This window comes from Tenrec ecaudatus, chromosome 5, assembly GCF_050624435.1.
Source record: "Tenrec ecaudatus isolate mTenEca1 chromosome 5, mTenEca1.hap1, whole genome shotgun sequence".
Lineage (NCBI taxonomy): Eukaryota > Metazoa > Chordata > Mammalia > Afrosoricida > Tenrecidae > Tenrec > Tenrec ecaudatus.
In genome coordinates this window covers 43,258,607-43,278,254 of record NC_134534.1, presented here as the reverse complement: position 1 = coordinate 43,278,254, position 19,648 = coordinate 43,258,607, and the positions used below count along the sequence as shown (strand labels likewise).

General features: G+C 38.7%; 2 protein-coding genes across 2 annotated transcripts in view; one reads left to right on the top strand and one right to left on the bottom strand.

Moving 5' to 3' along the window:
- Positions 1–7,692, top strand: part of INTS8 (integrator complex subunit 8) — a 48,458-nt gene extending 40,766 nt beyond the window's left edge. Inside the window, exons 21-27 of the mRNA XM_075549474.1 lie at positions 1,149–1,267; positions 2,976–3,079; positions 4,010–4,060; positions 5,744–5,817; positions 5,896–5,960; positions 6,096–6,139; positions 7,508–7,692. Of these exons, the coding sequence (XP_075405589.1) occupies positions 1,149–1,267; positions 2,976–3,079; positions 4,010–4,060; positions 5,744–5,817; positions 5,896–5,960; positions 6,096–6,139; positions 7,508–7,624 (574 nt within the window). The 3' untranslated portion in view covers positions 7,625–7,692. The remainder of the gene's footprint in view (positions 1–1,148; positions 1,268–2,975; positions 3,080–4,009; positions 4,061–5,743; positions 5,818–5,895; positions 5,961–6,095; positions 6,140–7,507) is intronic.
- CCNE2 (cyclin E2) lies at positions 7,635–19,256 on the bottom strand. Its single transcript, XM_075549475.1, has 12 exons — positions 19,202–19,256; positions 18,270–18,306; positions 18,063–18,159; positions 17,907–17,960; positions 16,856–17,007; positions 16,113–16,248; positions 14,263–14,409; positions 12,910–13,005; positions 11,467–11,601; positions 9,877–9,988; positions 9,283–9,440; positions 7,635–8,956 (listed from the first exon to the last, which is right to left on the bottom strand). The coding sequence occupies exons 2-12, from the start codon at positions 18,281–18,283 to the stop codon at positions 8,843–8,845; spliced, it is 1,215 nt and encodes a 404-aa protein (XP_075405590.1). The 5' UTR covers positions 18,284–18,306; positions 19,202–19,256; the 3' UTR covers positions 7,635–8,842.
- Positions 19,257–19,648: the final 392 nt, after the last annotated feature.

Genomic DNA, 19,648 nt, shown 5'->3' with positions numbered 1-19,648 from the left:
TGAGGATAACAGAAGCCATTTGACCAAGCTCATCTTATAAAGTGTAGCACCCTGCCATGGACCTTGTGTGTGTGCATCCAGAGCCTGTGTTCCCTACTACTGTTCTTTTTGAGGCTCAGAGGTTGGAGCTCATTAATAGCTGTGTTAGTTGAGTGAACCTGGCTTTTATCTTCAGAATTCCATCTTCTATGTCATTCTATATCCCAAGCCTTCCAGGTCTCAGCAGGGTCGGAATAACAGATCCCTTTCCCTTCCCTTTTCTTGACTTTTTATTGCTTCCATGAATGCTCTGAAGTGGCAGATTTGCCATGTCTATCCCTGGCTCCTTGGGGACCAGTGAGACATCTAGTCATCTAAGTGAGTGAGTTGTAAAAAGCCACAAGGTGGTTTTAAGGTCAGAAAGCAGTGTTGTTCATGCTTGTGCTCTTATGTTTATGGTTCTTTGCAGAACCATGTGAGAAAATTTTGAGTGTTACAGTTGTCATAAAAGCAGACACCACATGGGTTTCATTTTGACATTCTACTATTTTGACATCTTATATAATTGGAAAAAAAGTCAAATATACTTTGGGTTTTGGGGTATCAGGTTTCAAAGAACAAAATATCCTTGTGAATGAGGGGGAGTACGGAGTGGAGACACAAAGCCCATCTGTAGGCAACTGGACATCCCATTACAGACAGGTCGTGGAGAAGAGACGAGCCAGTTAGGGTGCAGTATAGCACCAATGAAATGTACAAGGAGCTGTGGTAGTGGTATGGGGTAGGCATCAATTCAAACTCACCAGCTGTTCTTTGAGAGAAAGATGAGGCTGTCTGTCTCAGGAATACTATGTGGGGTTGCTGTGGGTTAGAAGCAACTTGATGGCAGTGGGTTTGGCTTATAGCTTAACATCTGGAATTTTTGGGGTAAAGCAAACAGAACAGAAACCAGTGTTTTCAGGTTTTTTTATGAGAAGTGAGTTTTACCTATTTTATCATACGTATTTGGATGGTTTTTATACATTTACTACTAGTAATATTGATCATGTTCATTGTTGCCTAAATGATGGCTATGTCTTATTTGTTGTTATTTTGTAGTAAATGCTTAAACAGAATTTCAAATGAACTTTTTTTAACATGGACATTGACATCTAGTGTCTCTCCTCCAGCCTCCAGTCCGTGGACTTTGAAGCTGTGGCAATTACAGTGAAAGAACTCGTTCGGTACACACTAAGTATCAATCCAAACAACCATGCCTGGCTGATTATCCAAGCTGACATTTATTTTGGTAAGTAAGATGTATGGATGATCCGTGAAACTTTCTGTAGCACTTCCACAAATGCAAATAAATACATCGCTAATGTATTTTATTATAATACTTTATTATATTTTTGTCAAGTATAATTTTCCAGATATCAAAATCTTCAGTAAAACTGAAATAATAAAATTAGAGTTGTTATACTTATGCATTTTGGCTTTTTTTGTGTGTAGAAATTTTGGTTTGATTTTTTTTTTTTTTTTTTTTTAGTGATAGTAGTTCATCTAATAAATTGGTAAAATTGTTTAAGGAATGAAATTGCTATTTAAAGATTGCCGAGTCTCTGAGAGTGCCTGGGCGGCACAGATGGTCTGTAGTCAAAGTTGGGTGGTTGGAATCCACTCAGAGGGACCTTGTTAGAAAGGCAAGGCTGTACTTCTGAGAGACTACACCATCACAACCCTGTGGCGCTCCCTTCAACTGTGAGGTCACTGAGTCAGAATTGATTTGATGGTCATTGACTAAAGTCTCTTCAGACACTCCTCATAATTAGTCATATTCTTGGAGGTAATTAGAGTTTTAGGTTTATGACCTCTGGTATATGTAAATTGGATTTTCCGACTTGATAGGAAATTTCTAATATTCCCATTCTACCTTCACCCATGTTTCTGTTGTTCATCACCCTGTTTGGAGCTGCGGGAACGTTTATATATGTCGATTGCGATAGCTTCCACCTTTCTCCTCTCCCATTCCCCCTACCCTCCCTCATGGTATCGATACTCCCATTGTTTCTGGGGTGTTTATCTGTATTCTTGGGTTCCCTGTGTCAAGAGCTCCTATTTGTACCAATGTACATGCTCTGGTCCAGCCGGACTTGTAAGGTAGAACTGGGGTATAGTGTGGGGGGGCTGGGGGCACGAGGAAGCATTAAAGAACTAGAGGAATGTTTGTATGTTTCCTTGGTGCTATACTGCACCCTGGCTGGCTCGTCCCTTCCTTGTGACCCTTCTGTGCGGGTATATCCAGTTGTCTACAGATGGGCTTTGGGTCTCCACTCTAACTATGATTGCTTGTTGTGGGTCTTCTGATACATGATCTTATCTCGATACCTCATGATCATTCAGGCTGGTGTGCTTCTTCCATGTTGGCTTTGTGGCTTCCCAGCTAGATGGCTGCTTGTTTATCTTTAAGCCTTTAAGACCCCAGACGCTGTATCTTTTGATAGCGGGGCACCATCAGCTTTCTTCACCACATTTGTTTATTATGCACCTAGCAATCATATCGGGAAGGTGAGCATCAACAAGCATTGTTTTTTTTAAAGTGTATTTTAATACATTATCAAGATTGTAATATCTGTATTCAGAATAGATGTGCTGATTCTGAAACAGTCTTGAGAAATTAGCATATCTACTTTGGTCATTTGAGAAATAATTAACTCCAAATACTAAATTATGTACTAATAAATTTGACAAATCTGAGCTAAGTTTTCTGCAGATTAATTTTAGGAGGCAGAGCAATTTCCTTGAAAGGGGCTAAGATATTTAAAAATACCAAGGTTTTCTCATTATTGTCCTGGGCAGCTAGCTATTAGGTATAAAGTGTTATCCCTAGGTCTGATTTGAATCACTTTGGTTCAACTCACTGAAAGTGTTACACGCGACTCTCCTCAAAAATGGCCGCCTCTGGGTTTCAGCTGTTGTCTAATGATAGGTGGCACTTTGTTTGTTTTCTACTTCAGCCACCAACCAGCATTCGGCAGCTCTCCACTATTACCTCCAGGCAGGTGCTGTGTGTTCTGATTTCTTTAATAAAGCTGTGCCCCCTGATGTTTATACGGACCAGGTAAGTTGTTTTCGTGGATTTTGCTCCCTTTTGCCCACCTTTAGATGTTCCAATGCTGCACTCTGTCATTTCCATGGCGGTGGTAACTCCCTTGCTCTAGGGCAGCTTCTCTTGGGGATTTCTACCCAACCACACACCATTGCTGTTTTGATTGCCCTGTCCAAAACGGATTCCTTACTTTACCAAGCCCAGACTCCCCAAACATATCCATGGTTTTAAAAGTACTCATATATTAATGTATCCATGTTTTTAACAACTTATCCACATTGTTAAAAAGCAAAACCTCCAACCTTGACCCAACCGTTTACACTACTTTTTACCCTTAGCCAGTAAGTTTCCTCCACTAAGCTCAGTATACAATCAACTGTCAAATTACATTGGTTATACTTCTTAACTCAAATTTTTTTCATTTTCTTGTGATTTGCATCGCTTTTTCTTCTGGCCACAAATACTATAATTTAACACATAGCATTTTTTAATGCTTAAAATTAATGACATCTTGTTATTGTTGAGAATATACGTAGCCAGACATTTACCAATTCACCCGTTTCTATGTGTACAATTTTAGATTTTTTTACATTCTTAACGAAGAATTGCATTCTTTGAATTATGCAGCTGTTTTCACCCACCACCTTATCTAAGATGTCCTTTCCCAATTATATAAACTCAGTCCCATGTTTCCCAGCTAAACCTGCAAGTTGCTTCTATCTATGTCATATAGATTTTACAAGAGCACAATGCTCATGGTAGACATTCTTTACTAGTTAAGCTGAACTGTTATTTAGTTTTAAGAAAATTTGGGGGGATATTTTTGGTTTAAGCTCTAAAGATTATTTCAGGACAAAGGTTTAAAACAAATGACTTTTGAAATAAAATTTTAAGAGTTTTACTAACTGGTTTATAAAAATAATCAGAATTTTATTTTTGTAGGTAATAAAACGAATGATAAAATGTTGTTCTTTGCTGAATTGCCACACACAGGTTAGTTAATTATATTATAATATTGATTTAATTTCATGTATGTCAGTTTATGATATATATAAAGCATAAAGCATGGGACTTGGAATTAGCTTTAATTTTCCCTATCAAAATTACTTAAGTGTATGGTGACTTAAGACAGACACATTCTTTCTTTTTTTTACTATACTTAACTAAAGGTATGAATTAGAAAATACTGACTTTGCATTTAAGAGCAGATACTGTACCGTTAGTCAGTAGGGAAATAAAAAATAAAACCACAACTAAAAAAACACACATAAAGAGAAACTACATCACATTCACCGACATAAATATAATCCAAAGAGCTAATAGCAAGAGCTATAAGAATGTAAAGAAGTTGTAACCCTCATAAATTTCTGGTGGGAATGTTAAATGTTGCAACCTTTTTGGAAGTTTGTTCCTTAAAAACTTAAAACATAAAATTACCCAGAAAACCAAAATCAATGCAGTGAAGTTGATGCTTATTCAAAGTGACCCTGTTTAGGGTTATTAAGACAATGAATCTTTCCCAGAGCCTCATTTTTCTCCCTTGGTCGGGGTTGGGGGGGGATTATGGGTTTGAACTACTGGTCTTTAGGTTAGCAGCCAATGCATAACCCATAGTGCTATCATAGAACTCTGCAATTCTACAGTCTATTTAGGGAATTGTAAATGTACATCCTTGTTAATAACACTGTTACTTATTATCAATAATGTTGCCCAAAAGTAGAAATAACCTCAGTTTGCTCTAAAGAGAAAATATTGACAAATGCTACAAGGTATTGAGGGACCATTGCCATTGAGCTTGCTTTGATTAATGTGACCCTCTGCAGGGTTTCCAGGGCTTTGTCGCTTTACATGAGAGGGCAGTCTCTACTCTCTTTTGTGGAGAGGCTGTGGGTTTGAGCTGCCAACTTTACTGTTAGCAGTCCAACACTTACTTGACAGTGCCAGTCGGACTCTTTTGAGTTAAAGAAGCCAGTCATGAAGGAAAGTTTTGTTTGCTTGTGGCTGTGACCAGAAAGTGGGCTTGGAGGGTAATGACTAAGGAGTCTGAGATTTTCTGTGTTCAAGCTAATGCTCTAAATTGATGATGGTGATGGATACATATATTTGTGTGCTCTTAAAAAGATTAACTTTATGGTATATGAATTATGTTCATTAAAAAAAAAGACGGATGCAGCATTATGACCACCAGTGGCTTAAAATAGATCTGGTCTATTTGTGTTAAGCAGCATTGAGAACCATAAATCTTGCCAAAATGAGCTTCTGCACTTGAGCTGTGAGAAATTTAAATCTGTGTTGTCTGTATCCTTGAATACTGTGACACTTCTGTTTGGCAGTTTTCCATCTGCTTCACATTAGTTTTCTGAGTTGACTCTTGTCAACATATAAACAGAGCTATAAGAATTTGTTTAGGTTGGGGGGTGGGGTGGGGGAGGCATAAAAAAAATTTTGTTTAGATCACCCATTGAAGAATCTATTGGGCAGGACACTTATGCAAAAGGTTTTGAAATTAAAATAAAATGGAAGCCATACCAAGAGCTGACTCACCCAGTGATCTGCAAGGCCTCTCAACTTCTTAGACTAAATCAATACCAGAAATTTACATTTCAAAAAACGGGGCAGTCCGTGTTGGCACTAGTAAAGTAAAATTGTATTTCAAGTCTTTGTTTGTTTGTGTAGGTGGCGATTTTATGTCAGTTTCTCAGAGAAATTGACTACAAGACAGCCTTTAAATCACTGCAGGAACAAAACAGGTATGAATGAAGTTTAAGGTAAGATGGAGTTGGAAGTATATCTCAAGGCAGATGTTTAATTTTCTTTTTATCTTTTAGTCATGATGCTATGGACTCCTACTATGACTACATATGGGATGTTACCATATTGGAATACTTGACTTGTATCCTTTACGGAAAATGACTTAAATAGATCATTTTTGTAAATTAAAGTGGTACTGTGTATTTTTAAAATCAGAACTGAAAACCAGTTGAAATACTATATTCATTACATATATTTTTCATAACTAATTTATCAGATCTTCACCATAAAAGAGGAGAAACAGATAAAAGACAAATTGTGGTAAGTTACCTCTATCTTTGTGATTTAAGATTTGAACCAACAAAAAACTTTTGTGAGCCTAAATCATTGCCAGGATTTGGTTATGTGTTTATTTTAAAGCTTTTTTGGGTAATAAGCTATCATAATTTGTTTGAAAATATTGTATCATGTAATTTCTGTCTCAACCCCTTAGTTTCCTGTCTCCTAAACCAGTAACTAAAATGGCCTTTAAGGCTTCATATGATGTGGCTTCCATCTACCTCGTGCCTCTTGTTCTCTGAACATGGTGAGAACCGTCACCACTTACAGGCCTTGGAAATGCTGTCCTGCCAGGAATGCTAAATTCCCTTGGGTCTCCTTATGCTATCCTTTGAGACTCATGCTCATTTCCTGGTAAAAATTTTTTTCAAACACCCATTAGACTCTGATGTAGTATTTTTTAATTTCCCCAAAGGGTAGCAACTTGGCTTTGTCTATACATGTCCAAAGTTTACTAAGTGCTCTGTGTTTATTGAATGACTTAAATTTGACTACAGGCCAAGAAGTCATAAATGTCATGTTTTTCAATTTTCCCAACACTTACTGTATTAGTAATAATACCATCATACATAGAATCTCAACAAATGGATATAGTTTATTTTCTTTCAAAACTAATTTTTATGGTAATAACTTATGGGAAATACTGTGTCTTTAAAATAAAAAACCCTACAAAGCTAGTTTCCCATAATTGGGAGTTACTCATTATCCATTTACTTGGAACTGCAAGGCAAACTTGGATCCCCCCCTCCCCCCCCCCCAGTTCCTGTTATTTCCAAACTCTGCCACATATGACATTTTAAAGATCCTTACTTGAAGCTTTTACGGACCTCATTAGCTCATCTTTCCTGGTTACTGCTCTACACATATCTGAAGACCTACTGTATAGCAAGCACTCCAGGTCTTACAGGTCCTTGCAGCTTAGGTTCCATTGTCATCTTTTCTGCTTTAGTCATTAAAAAGATTTTGACTCAGCAACCCCATGTGATGGAGTAGAGCTGCTTCTAGAGGTTTATCTAGAGGTAGACTTTCCAAGAGATCGCCACGTTTTCCAGTGAAGTTGCGAAGTAATTGAACGGCCAGCTTTTCAGTTGACAGCTAAGCCAACAAAACGTTATTAATGTGATGTCACTGACGGTAATCCACAAACGCTCCAGTAATGAACTGGTCTTCTGAAGAGTGGTGGCAGTAACTCTCTGGGCTGATTTGTCCATAACTCATGGATTTTACTAGTGAAACAGCTCAATTAATCGTTAAACTAGCTTCACTGTTAGCATCTGAGTAATTCTGTATCATATTAGCAGGACTTTATTTTTACCCTACTGCTGTAACACATGTTTTTGTTTTTGAAAGATAAAAGCCATTGGCCAGACAGAACTGAATGCAAGCAATCCAGAAGAAGTGTTACAGCTGGCGGCACAGAGAAGGAAAAAAAAGTTTCTCCAAGCAATGGCAAAACTTTATTTTTAAGCAGTTAAGATTTTATTTTTTAAATAATGGCCTAAAAATAAACAGTATTAAAAAAGTTTATTAATACATATGTACATTTAGTGGTGGTTTCTTTTAAGACAAAATACTGAAATATTAGTTAACACAAACAAAACCCCCAGAATCTATATACAGACTTCATACCATAACAATAGCTTAAATTTATATTTTTTCCATAAGAAAAGATTCACACCTGGTAACAGAAAGCTAGTTATCTAGTAAAATTCTTTTCTAATTCCATTTTTGAGGCGGAAATTAATAAACCTAATTGATTTACGTAGAGGTGGCTACATACACACATAAACGTGTCAAGGTTTGTTTTTCGGTAATAAATAGATTTCTCTAGGAGTCAGCACACATGAATGCTCTACTTCCTTAAGAAAGGAGCTTAGGTCAAATGCTAAACTTTAATCACTTTGACCCCTTATAATGTAGATTTCTACAAAGGCCTTAACAATTTGGGGAAGATAAATAAAAGCAAAGTCACACTCAAGAAACTCCTAGGGACAGAGTAATAAAGTGACTTTTTCATATAAATAGTTTTAAAAGGTATGTTTTTTTACCCAAGTTGTGGTATTGAAAAATGATTACAAAGCAACTTACCTGGCCAAACCAAACCCCAAATAGGAACCATTGTGCTTATCTTGGTATAATTTCTTTGGTAGTCCCTACAGTTTAGAGCACAATTTAAACATCTGTTCATCTAAGCCCTTCTTACTGTTAAATACATTATGGCAAGTTATAAAACAGCTTAGTTTTACCATTTGTAAAAATTCAAGTTTTTAACAGCTTGCTATATGGCAACTGTAGATAAATGAGTTACCTTATTACAACTCAAACTTTGTAAACAAGTTTTCTTTTTAAGAATCAGAATGGATGAATATTGAGGCTAACAAAGTCCTGCGTCACTTAGTATACCTTTTAAGGTGGCCCTTCAGTTCAAACGTCCAATAAAAAGTTACTAGTGTGTCAAAGTAACACTGGACTGAAAAAAATATTGCGATGGTACAAATTGCAGCTAGCTTCTGTCTTGTCCTTGGGAATGAAATCATCTTTTGTAAACAAGTTTTGCTGTTTAATGGCTGACAGACAATACATTTCTCCCTTACTGCCCATTTTAAGTGAGTGCTGAGGAGAATCACAGCATGTTTTGGTGTTAAATTGACTGGTCAATTCCAACACGTCTGCTGGTTTTCACGTCTAGTGTTTTCCTGGTGGTTTTTCAGTGCTCTTCGGTGGTGTCATTATGCCTCCACTGCACACGGGTGACAACTGTCCCCCTTTTCTGAAGGTGTTTATGTCATTTACTTCATCCTATAAGGGAAGACACCAGATATGAACAGCTATGATAAAGCATCACATAGTAAAACAAGTGTATCCAGACCTAATAACTTTCTTAGTCTGTGTAACCCCATTCTTTCAAAGGTACAGTTTCAAGTGCTTCTAAGTATGTGTTTTTACTCTTATCTGGGCTATTGGCATTGAGTTGAGATAATTCACAGCTTAACTTTTCTAAATTTTGAAATCAGTGTGTCATAGAACTTTTGTCTTCTTGCCTTATTTCTGCACAGCCTTAGGATCAGTTCCTGATTTACTAGATAATCAAATGACAAGGGGGGAAATGCTACAAACATACATACCAGCATAACCAGATAATTTGAATGTGTCTGAATGTTGTGCCTGTCTTCCATGGGAATCTTCTTAAAAGCCTTCAGCTTCACTGGACTGTTGTCCTTTATTACATTGACAAAAGGTACCATCCAATCTACACATTCAGAAATAATGTCCCATTCCAAACCTAGATAAAAGTTCGTAAAAAAGTGAAGGTTACATTACTGATGTACATCAATATGGAAGTTACTCACAAATTGCTTCCAAATGTTAAGGTAGTTCTTTTAAAACTCATTTTAAAAAGAAACCAAAATTGATAAGTAAAAATTAAAAAAAATCACTCTCAAACTACAATGACTAGAAAGGGAACAGTACTTCAGAGTTGTCTAACCAGTATTTTCTAAATACAAAACTGTCAATCTCAAAGGATTCTAAGAACAAAGCAGAAGGAATCTTTGTCAACTCACTTCAAAGTCTGCAGGAAAACTTCAAAAGTCCATGGAAAATTTTCATTATCTTTTACTTCCATGTGAACTCTTTGAAGCCTCCTGATATTTAACAGGATGCTAACGTTTATATTTACAAGTTGGAAGTTGTCAACAAATGTGAGACAAAACTTTTACCTGAAGCTTTCTTTACCACTTCATGGGAAGTAAAATGGCACAGGGCAGCAGCAGCCAGTATTCTGTACTGGAACTCTAATGAATCCACAGCTAGAATACACAGATCTAAAAGCTAACAAGGGGAAAAATCAAATTATAACTGCGTTAGGAAAATGAGTAAAACATACTCCTACAATAAACAGTAATAAATTAATATTTTAGAAAGCTTATGTTGACGGTATGCCAGGAAATACTGAAGCTTTAGGGATCCAGTGAGAACGCAGCAACCTGAAGGAACTCAAGTCTTGGGACTGTGTCAGGGAGTAAAGAGACAAGTCCTGAGCGGTGTGGTTGATGTGTACTGGTAGGAAAGTCAACTAATTCCAACTGGGGAGACAGGTATTACAGGCTTTTGAAGTCTTAAAAACAGGGTAGCCTGGAGAACGCACTTTAAAGCACTTTCCCTTAAAACGGAAGTGCAGGAAGAAAATATGAAATTAAGTATATAAATAAGGTATTTATTCCTCTTAAAAAAATGGGAGAGGCAAGTGGGAAAGTTAGGTCAAAAAGGGCCTTTTATACTAAATCAGAACCCAATAGGCTGGCTGTGAATGGTGTTCCCCATGGGTCCACAGTGTAGAACTGGAAGTGAACTTAGAGCTCTAGAAATGGTTCCCACATTATTTATCAGCTCCTCCAAAGTTTCTCCTCTATCGGAAGGATACAATTTGCTCAAGGCAATTTGGGATGCTGGAAATTTTGACTGAAGAACTTTCTAATATATTTAATGGCTGTCCAGTTTTAGTGTTCATAATATACTGACTAAATTTAAAAGATTTCAACATAGGTTACTGAACATCCTGTCCCCCTCAGCAAACCCCACATTCCTTAAGTTCCGTGTGCAGCATCTTCACAGCCCACACAGAATGTATTTTCTTCACTCTTAATACAACCACCTTAAGACACCTTCTCCGGCTCAAGTCATCACTGTCAAAAAGTTTATTCTAACCTGGAAAAGTTAAACTGAAAAAGCAAAATTGAGTGATTTGGTGTCGCAGCTGTGGTGATGGTGTTGGGTTTACATTTTGGACTGCCAACTATACGGTCTCTGGTTAAACCCAGCAGCAGTTCCTTGGAAGAAAGATGAAGCTGCTCAAGGAAAGACTTACAAAGCCCAAAGTACCCCATAGAGGGCTGCTAGAGTCAGAACTGACTCAAGAGCAATAAATAGGTTGGAATCTACAGGTTATTTTTCCTTCCAATAAGCCCTGAGGCCTCACTTTTGTAAGATGTCTGAAACACTTGAGGAAATGAAGAAACTAAATGTTTATAGGACTGCCAAAGAATGCCATCTCCCCTTTACTACTACTTAGGTGTCATCAGTGATACTTCAAAGAACAGCAAGTACTCATAAAAGTGTCAAGATTCTGCAACAACTATATTGGGCACAGGTTTGTTCTAGTCAATTACAGAGTGAATAACTCACTATAATAATCCAGTATGCTGTCACCTTTGACAGCCCACATACATACAAGTGTAGAGGCTAAATATCCAACACAGATCCAGAAATGAACAATAACATTAGCATGGGTGCAATAAAACTGCCAGTACCTGAGCTATTTGGATGAACGTTTCCTGAGAATATTGAGGTAGAAGAACTTTAGGAGCATCTTTAAGAGCATCAACTTGGAGAAAGAGGTTCAGCCAGGAGATGATTGTGACTGGACAGAGTTCCCATTTTAAAGCCTGTTAACGAAATTTCAAATGCTTGGTAATCAAATGTATACCCCATATCACAGTCATTTAAGAAACTTAATCTGCTTTAAACTTACATCTTCAGAATTCTATTATTGACTCTTCTTATTTTATTAAAAACATTTAAAGACATAATCTAAAGCTGCTTGTTTTACTAAGTCTGTTACTGATGAAGACCACCTTGTCTTTTAATTTACAAAATTTGTTTATCCTATTCCAACTTTTCCAATTTCTAACAACCCCTGTGGTCTCCTGCATCTGTTCACTGCTTTATTGAAATTGCCCTTTGAATAGTATTTAATGACTTCTTCAAGGCTAATTTCATTTGCATGTTATCTTCTAAAAAGATAGCCCTTCTTATGGTCAAAATATAAATGTTAAAAAAATAAAATTAAAAAGAAAAATCCCACAGGTTATTTTTTTCCTCCAACAAGCCTTGGGACCTCACTTTTATAAGATGCCTAAAACACACAGAAATGAAGTTTAAATGTTTATAGGACTGCCAAAGGATTCCATCTCCCTTTTACTTCCTAAGTATAATCAGCAGTACTTCAAATCTAAATCTGGAGAACTTATTAAAACCCTACTAAACACCAGTAAGATCTCATTCTAATAGCGCTATCAGAAAGTTCACAGTGGAATGAAGGTATTTGTAAATAATGGGTAAGTAGTGTGTCAGATGTTTTCTTTGTCTGATTTGTCCACGATATCTAAACTTAACTACATATCCTTAAATAACATTTACCTTGTTAACCTCCAATTCAGCGGTTCTCAACCTGTGGGTCGCAACCCCTTTGGGGGTCGAATGACCCTTTCACAGGAGTCGCCCAATTCATAACAGTGGCAAACTGTACAGAGTTATGAAGTTGCAATGGTTGGGGGGTCACAACAACATGAACTGTATTAAAGGGTCACTTGCATTAGGAAGGTTGAGAATCACTGCTCTAATTGAAGGCCTAACTAAATACCTTTATGCATCTCTCCTCCACCCTTCTATTAATAGAATTATTTCATTGCTATATGTAGAGAAAGGGCTGGAGAAAATAGAAATTTGAGTTACTATGAATTTCATAGATATACATGGTATGCTAAATATCTACATGTACTGAAAGCTGTTTTCCTTTATCACTTTTAATCAATATAAGAAACTAGATCCTAGCTGTATGAGCCAATAAAATAATTTAAAAATAAAAAAACTAGATCCTAGTACTAAAACCTCCTTTATTTACAATGCAGCCTTTATAATTTAGTTATAACTGTCACTAAATTGCAACTAGAAATAATAATAATATTTATTACCTTTAATATAAAGAGTTCCATCCTTAAGATATCCTCTTCATTGCATGCACCATCAGTGACATAAGCAAACTCGTGGAGTTTAGGAGCATAGATTTCCTTTAAAATGGAGTTAATAAATACAATTAAAGCTGCAATTGAAACAACTCTATGCTAACTAGTTTTTAAAAAAGACACCTCGATAAAGTTATAAAATAGACACTATCCAAATTCTGATAGATAAAACAATTCTACAATAGCTCTATTTCTTGTATCTAAATAACTAAATTAACCATACTATACTGATTATAATCACTGAATAGAATTGACCTTGAGTCTTAACTAATAAATTACTACTAGAGTCTTACCTCAATTTTTTCAAAATTAGTAATATTTAACACTACTTAGTTTTATTGTCTGGCCAAATCAAGGTATTCAGCAATAAGGTCTAGAAACAATAATTCTTTTACTCTGGTACAAAAGTATGGCTAATAAAAAATTTAAGAAAAAAAACTTAAGTGTGCTTTGGCTGACAAGAGGTCTACTTGAGCCATTCAGGTAAGTAACGCTGAAAGGAGGAAGAGATGTCTAGGAAAAGGCAAACGATTAGGGTTTCAGTGTAGAAAGATGTGAAACAGTATGATTTCCTGTGAAGACAGAATGAATTCAAAGTTATTTATGAAAGCTGACAGGATTTGGGGATAGCTGCTGGTAAAGTTCAACAGATGCATAGTTGGAAAAAAAACAATACATTTAACTGCATTTAGGGCATAATCGTAATCCCTTTCCTGGCTGTAAAACCAGACAGACCAAGCTTTTTAGAGAAAAGTACTGATGGTATCTGTAATATACTCTTTAGGGAAAATAAGTTGGTCTTTTTGGGGGAACATAAGTCAAATAAAAGGACTAAGTTAAAAAAAAAAAGACTACATTTACTGGGCAGGTGGATGGAGACAGACGGGATCCCAGAGACTATAGCCCTTAGCCATCCTTTAGGTCTGGATAGTAACTCAGCCCTAGGGCTCAATTTATAGCCAGAACAAAGACAAGTCTATAGGAAAGGAAGAGAAATGCAAATAGGAAACAAAGGGAAGAAGTAATGTAACACTGAAAGACTGCGTCAATGAGATGAAACGGTAAGATATTGTTGCTTGAGGTAAAACTGATTATTCTGTAAACATTTACCTAATCATAATAGGAACTACAATTTATTGTGAGGATAATATTGAGAAAATGTACCTAGGGGTGGGTGGGGAGAGGTATACTTGACTTTTTCCAAAGGATTCCATGTAAAAAATAGTAGTGTACTCTAGGACTAACATGTTAATTAGAAAAACAAAGTTAGAATATCTGTATGAATTACCTTTCAGAACTTACCTCAAGTTTGGAAGCAATGAATAAAGAAGTGATTCCAATGAGTTGAAGCATGTTTTTATTGACATCCTTTTGTGTCAACATAAATCTATCAAAAAAGTCTTGTGCAAGATAAAATGTTTCCCTATGAAGTGTGTATACTTCACATACCTAGAGAAGAATTCAAACATTTAAATATTATCCTCTAAAAATTTCCAAATTAGAATGTCATCTCTTAGCATACTGTATGTTAAAAATCATTTTTTAAAGGATATCAAAGCTAAGACCAAAAACCCACTGCTATGGACTAGATGTGATTCAGTGAATATAGGAGCAGAACCTAGGTCACTATGACCTAATAAGATAAACTCACTGCCAGAGTCAACAGGACACATAGCTACTGTAATAGAAGAGGGCGGAACTGCCCCTTTGAGTTTCCTTAGACGAACTATTTAACCGGAGTAGAAAGCCCTTCTTTTTCCTGTGGACCTTGCCATGTTGGGCTGCTAACCACAGGTCAGCAGTTAAAAACCACCAGCCATTCCTCAGGAGAAAGATGACGCTTTCTACTCCTGTAAAGATATATAGTTTTGGAAAAACAGGCAGCTCTACCTTGTCCTTTAAGGTTAACTATGAGTCAGAATTGACTCAAAATTTACAAGGGACAATTACACTCTGTCCTATTGTGTCACTGAGTCAAAATTTGACTCAAAGGCAGTATTTTCTGGATAATAAGTCACTTGCTATCAAATCATTTCCAACTCCATTTGTGTTAGGTAGAACACTGGCTTTTTAAAAACAGGTAACATTATCATGCCAAAATTTAAAACAAGGAAACAAAAGTGTAGAGATAATGCAGTTGCTGATAGTTATTGTGTTACTAAAATCTTTTAATGCATATTTTAAAATTAGTGAATGTGGATTTAAAAACTTTGCTTTCCATCACTTGAGATCTTGTGGTTTTCTCCTTTAAACTAGAAAAGGTGATTAGATTTTCAAATGTTGAACCATCTTTGCATTTCTAGACTAAATTTAACACTATTCTGTTGGTTTTACACATGAGAAAAAAAAACGTAACTCTGCTAATGCTGCTTCCAGGATCCTTAGACACTCATAAAAGCCCAACTATCTTCTTATACCCACCCACATGACTGAAATACAACCTTCCATTTTAATTACATTCTAATAAGAAATGACTGGACTCAAAGCTGTTTTGTAGTCTGCAAATTTTATGGTTATGTCGGTCAAAAGACCCAGTTTTCCTCTTTAGGATTTATTATATCCAACTTTTAAAAATTAAAGATTCAAGGTCTAAGGGTTGAAGGAAAATCAGTGTGTATTAACACAATAACTCCATCATTAATCTTTTAGAGTCTTAGCAGATAGAGAAACTGCTTCTGAAGTCCCTGAAGTCTAGTCCCGGTTCTTTACTTTTATTGGAAATCAAAGCCTGGACAATTACCGTATAGGCTCGTGTATAAGCCAAGTTTCAGCATATTTTTAATGCAGTTTTTGTGGTAAAATTAAGTGCACTGGCTGATATTCTGGTCGGCTTATACTCGAGTATATACGGTAGACATTTTGTACCTCTTTAAGTATCCTTGGCACTTAGTATTCTTGACACCGGTAGAAGGCAATATTCAGATCATATGAATTCCAATTTGGGTATGGTTTGTAAGAGATGTAGTGGCTGTGTCCATATGGTTTCATTCTTAAACTGATTTTCTGCTTTGTCACTAACAATCATAGAACTAAAAAAAGATGGCAGCGGGAAGCAAATAATATACTCTTAATTGGGTATACACAGAAAACACTTTTACATCTAAACAGTCTCACTTCATACAGAGACATTAGTACTTTTTAATTAAACATACCTCTAAAAGCCAATCTAGAAGTATTGACCTCATCTGTGGCTCCAAGTCAGAATGCAGAACTTCAAAATGCTTGTCATGAACGTATCTGCTCTCTTTTTTCAACATATTTTGCCAAACTTCATTTGAACATCCCCAGCTTAGAAAGAGGTGGGGATAGTTTAAATTGTATGGTCTATATAATTCAAACTATCTGTTCTATATAAAATAAATTCAACTTTCAGACATTGAAATCCAACTTGGTATTTGAACCTGAAAGGAAGAGCTCTTACGGTTAATTATGAAAATATTTCAAACTTCATTTTGGAAGCCATTTCTTTAGCACTGAAAAAGCAGAAGGTGCAGGTACTAAAGAAAATACCTGAACTAAAAGTAACCTAAACGAATAGATTTCAAAGAGTGCTTTCAAATTCTCACTTATATAAGATCACAGTCTTAATCATCTACAAGAAGAGGATCCATTAAGGGTAAAGTAGAACAAAGCCCTAGGGGTGGCGGTGAATTTAGGTATTAACTGCGATTATTAAACCAGAAATAAGTTACTACTCTTAATTATTTTGAGAATCAGTTTTAAATATTCATATAATTTGCCAAGAATACGATGCTTATAGGCAAGATTCTTTAACATGATCAAAAAAAGCTATTTTCTTTGTTTATATTATAAAGGCAATAAAAAAGTTCAAAATAAGGTCATATATTAAGTACAAAGCTAGTCATTAATATAAAATTACTGAAATTTTTCTTACCTTAAATCAGGCAAGGGTGAAGGATTTATAAAAAGATTTTTAAATCTGTAATTTGTAAATCTGGAAAAGTCACTTGTTCCTATTTCTTTGTGGGGTGTTTCAATGATAATGCAGGGACTAATCCCCCCAGATAATACAGGTGGCCAACAGTTCTGTAAAAACAATATAAGTGCAATAAGAAACCAGCTTTTGTCTTGGATCTTTCATAAATGAAAGCTAGTATTTCTAAACCGTCTGTAGTTTCCCTATTGTTAGCTAACAAAGCTGACCATCTAGCTAATTTAACTTGACACTAATATGTCATATAACTTATCAGTCTTCATAAAGACTAACAATCTGGCCATTTTATATAATAAAATACAATTCTGGTAATATGTGAAATTGCAGGGAGGAGGGGTAGCAACACAATTGCTTCTAAAGTCTAAAATACAAATCATTTTCAAGATCATAAAATCAAATTTTCCCTATATATCTACTAGGAGTGGCCTTGGCAGGGTCATTTTTGTTTTGGTGATGGTAGTTTTTATAAAGTAAAACTTGCTCAGTTACGTTGGAATACTTAAAAGCAAACCTTAAAGTGGAATCAATTACTTAAAGGACCCTTTCCTGCCATCAAAGCTGGTTAAAGAGAAGCACTGTCCCCTCAAGTGCTTTCTGTGTAACACACAGGAAGAATAGGTAGGTAACAGTGAGTGAGCTCACATCCCTTATGCCCAAGAAGCAGCTATTACAACTCGCCACTACAGTGTCAAAGTGGGAACAAAGAGCAGTACATCTGATAGATTAGGCGGGCCCTGGCATACCAGGCAGCTCCAAGAGGGAGGGATTTACAAAGAGGAACTGCCTGCTGCTGGAAGAGAACCTCACTCTGCAGCTGTAGCACAGTTCAAGTGCAGACAAACCCCGAATAGGTTAAGTGCCTTCCTGCTGACCTCTGGGGCATTAAAAATCAAAGAGGAATCTTTCCGTGGCAAAGCATTAACATAATTCTGTCCATTGCCCTAACCTACATTTCTTTTCCTCAAACCCATGCAGCCCAGTTTGGCTTTACCCTGATCTCATATTGCTGTTTCCTGGTGACCTCTTCGTTTCTTTTTTTGACATCCTGGAAAATGGAGGGAAGAAAAATAAAATAACCCACTGGTAAACCAAGGTGTAAGCCAGGAATGAATGAATGAGTCCATCAATCTCCCTCCTCTCAACTCACCTGGGTGGTTTTCCTCTTCTTGGCCTGAACTACCTGGGCTTCTTGAGGGGAATCTGGCTGACTGGGTTGGGACTGCTGCTTAGCTTGTAAACGGCTACTGTGGTGAAATTTTAAAAAGGAAGTTTTCATTACTAAGTCATGCGTCCTGAAGGCAGCACTTAGGGTTGAATAAAACACGTCTCCAAGACCGAAAAACCAAAAAATTACCTGCGTCTGGACATCTTCTTTCAGGTGTTTGAAAACCCTGGAAAGGTGAAGAGAGTGAGTCAGGTTCCTAAGTCATTCATTTTCCAGTGCCGATTCGACGCTGGTTCCGAAGGTCCAGCTAAGCCCCTCACGCCACGAGACGAGACCAGAAGGCGAGAGCCAGGTTGTTCCTGTCTCAGTATCGCTATGTTCCGGTACCCGTCTGGGTTTACGGGGCGCGAGGGTCTCGAAACTTGCACAAAGCACCCCTTGTACCTGGAACGCGCAGGGAGGCAGCCCACCCCTAAATGGCTCCTTTTGGGGTCCCCCTCACACCCGGCGGGGGGCTCGGGCCGCGTCCCACCTTCCCGCTCCCGCCCTGGCCCGGCGCGGCCTCGCGGAGGGGGCTGTGGAGGCGCAGCGCGGAGCAGCGGTTCCGCGCCAATTTGGAGAGCGGCGGTGGCGGGGAAGCAGGGGGCGGAGGCAACCGAGGCTGGTGTCACGTCCTCCTCCCGGCGCCTTTCCCTCCTTTCCAGCCCCCGCGGCCGCCTGGGGGAGGGGGCACCGGGACCCCGACTCCGGGTCAGAAGGACCAGCGGAGAGGAAGCTGGGCTGGTCGGAAACTTCTGTCCCCGTGAAGGGGACGCAGACCCTCGTCCTCTCGTGGGGGATAGCCCCCCCCCAGTGAGGGATGGGGCGGGGAACACCCCCAGAATAAAAGGGTTTCTGTGGCCTCCCGTTTGGGGGCACCCCCCCCCCCCCGCCGCTCCCCTAACCCCCCGCCGGGAGTCCTGACAGACGGAATGCAGGGACCCATTCTCTTCAGCTTCCTAGTCCTCCAGGCCTCCCTCAGGCTCCCGCCGCCGGCCGGATGGGATGGATTGGCTCGGGGGGGGGGGGGGTCCTTCTCTTCCCCGACCGCTGTCCGACCCCTCATCCCGGCCCCTTCTCACCGCCAGCCCCGCCACTGCTCGCCTCAGCTGGCGCTGGCGCCGGCGCCAACCCAATATATAGGCCGGGCCGGGCCCGCCCCGCACGCATGCGCCTCACACTGACACCTCCGGCCCGCGCACGCCTCCCCTCCCCCGCGCGCCGGCCCGCGCGCCGCGCCCAGGGCAGCCCGGAGCCCGCGCCGGAGTCGAGGGCGCGTCCCCGCAGGGACCGCTCGCTCCCGCTCTCGCTCTCACGCAGCATCCCCTTCACCTGACGAGACGACGAGGCCGGGCCGCGAAGGGGCCCTCAGCTACGCCCTCCCGCGCGGCGCCACTTCCCCGCAGTTCAGCCGCAGCTCTCCCGCCAGGACTCGCTCGTCCCCACCCACCCGCAACTCTCGGTTCCCGGTGGCGAAAGGCTGCGGCTTGGCGCCGGCGTACGACCTGGCCGGAGGCGACTCCGGGCGG

What these genes read in the sequence shown, in the direction of transcription:
- CCNE2 (XM_075549475.1), bottom strand. An exon ending in AACAGCAATATGAGATCAGG is followed by an intron (nt 17,008 to 17,906) that starts GTAAAGCCAAAC and finishes TTGTTTTTACAG; the next exon opens with AACTGTTGGCCACCTGTATT. An exon ending in TCATTGCTTCCAAACTTGAG is followed by an intron (nt 13,006 to 14,262) that starts GTAAGTTCTGAA and finishes TCCATTTTAAAG; the next exon opens with GAAATCTATGCTCCTAAACT.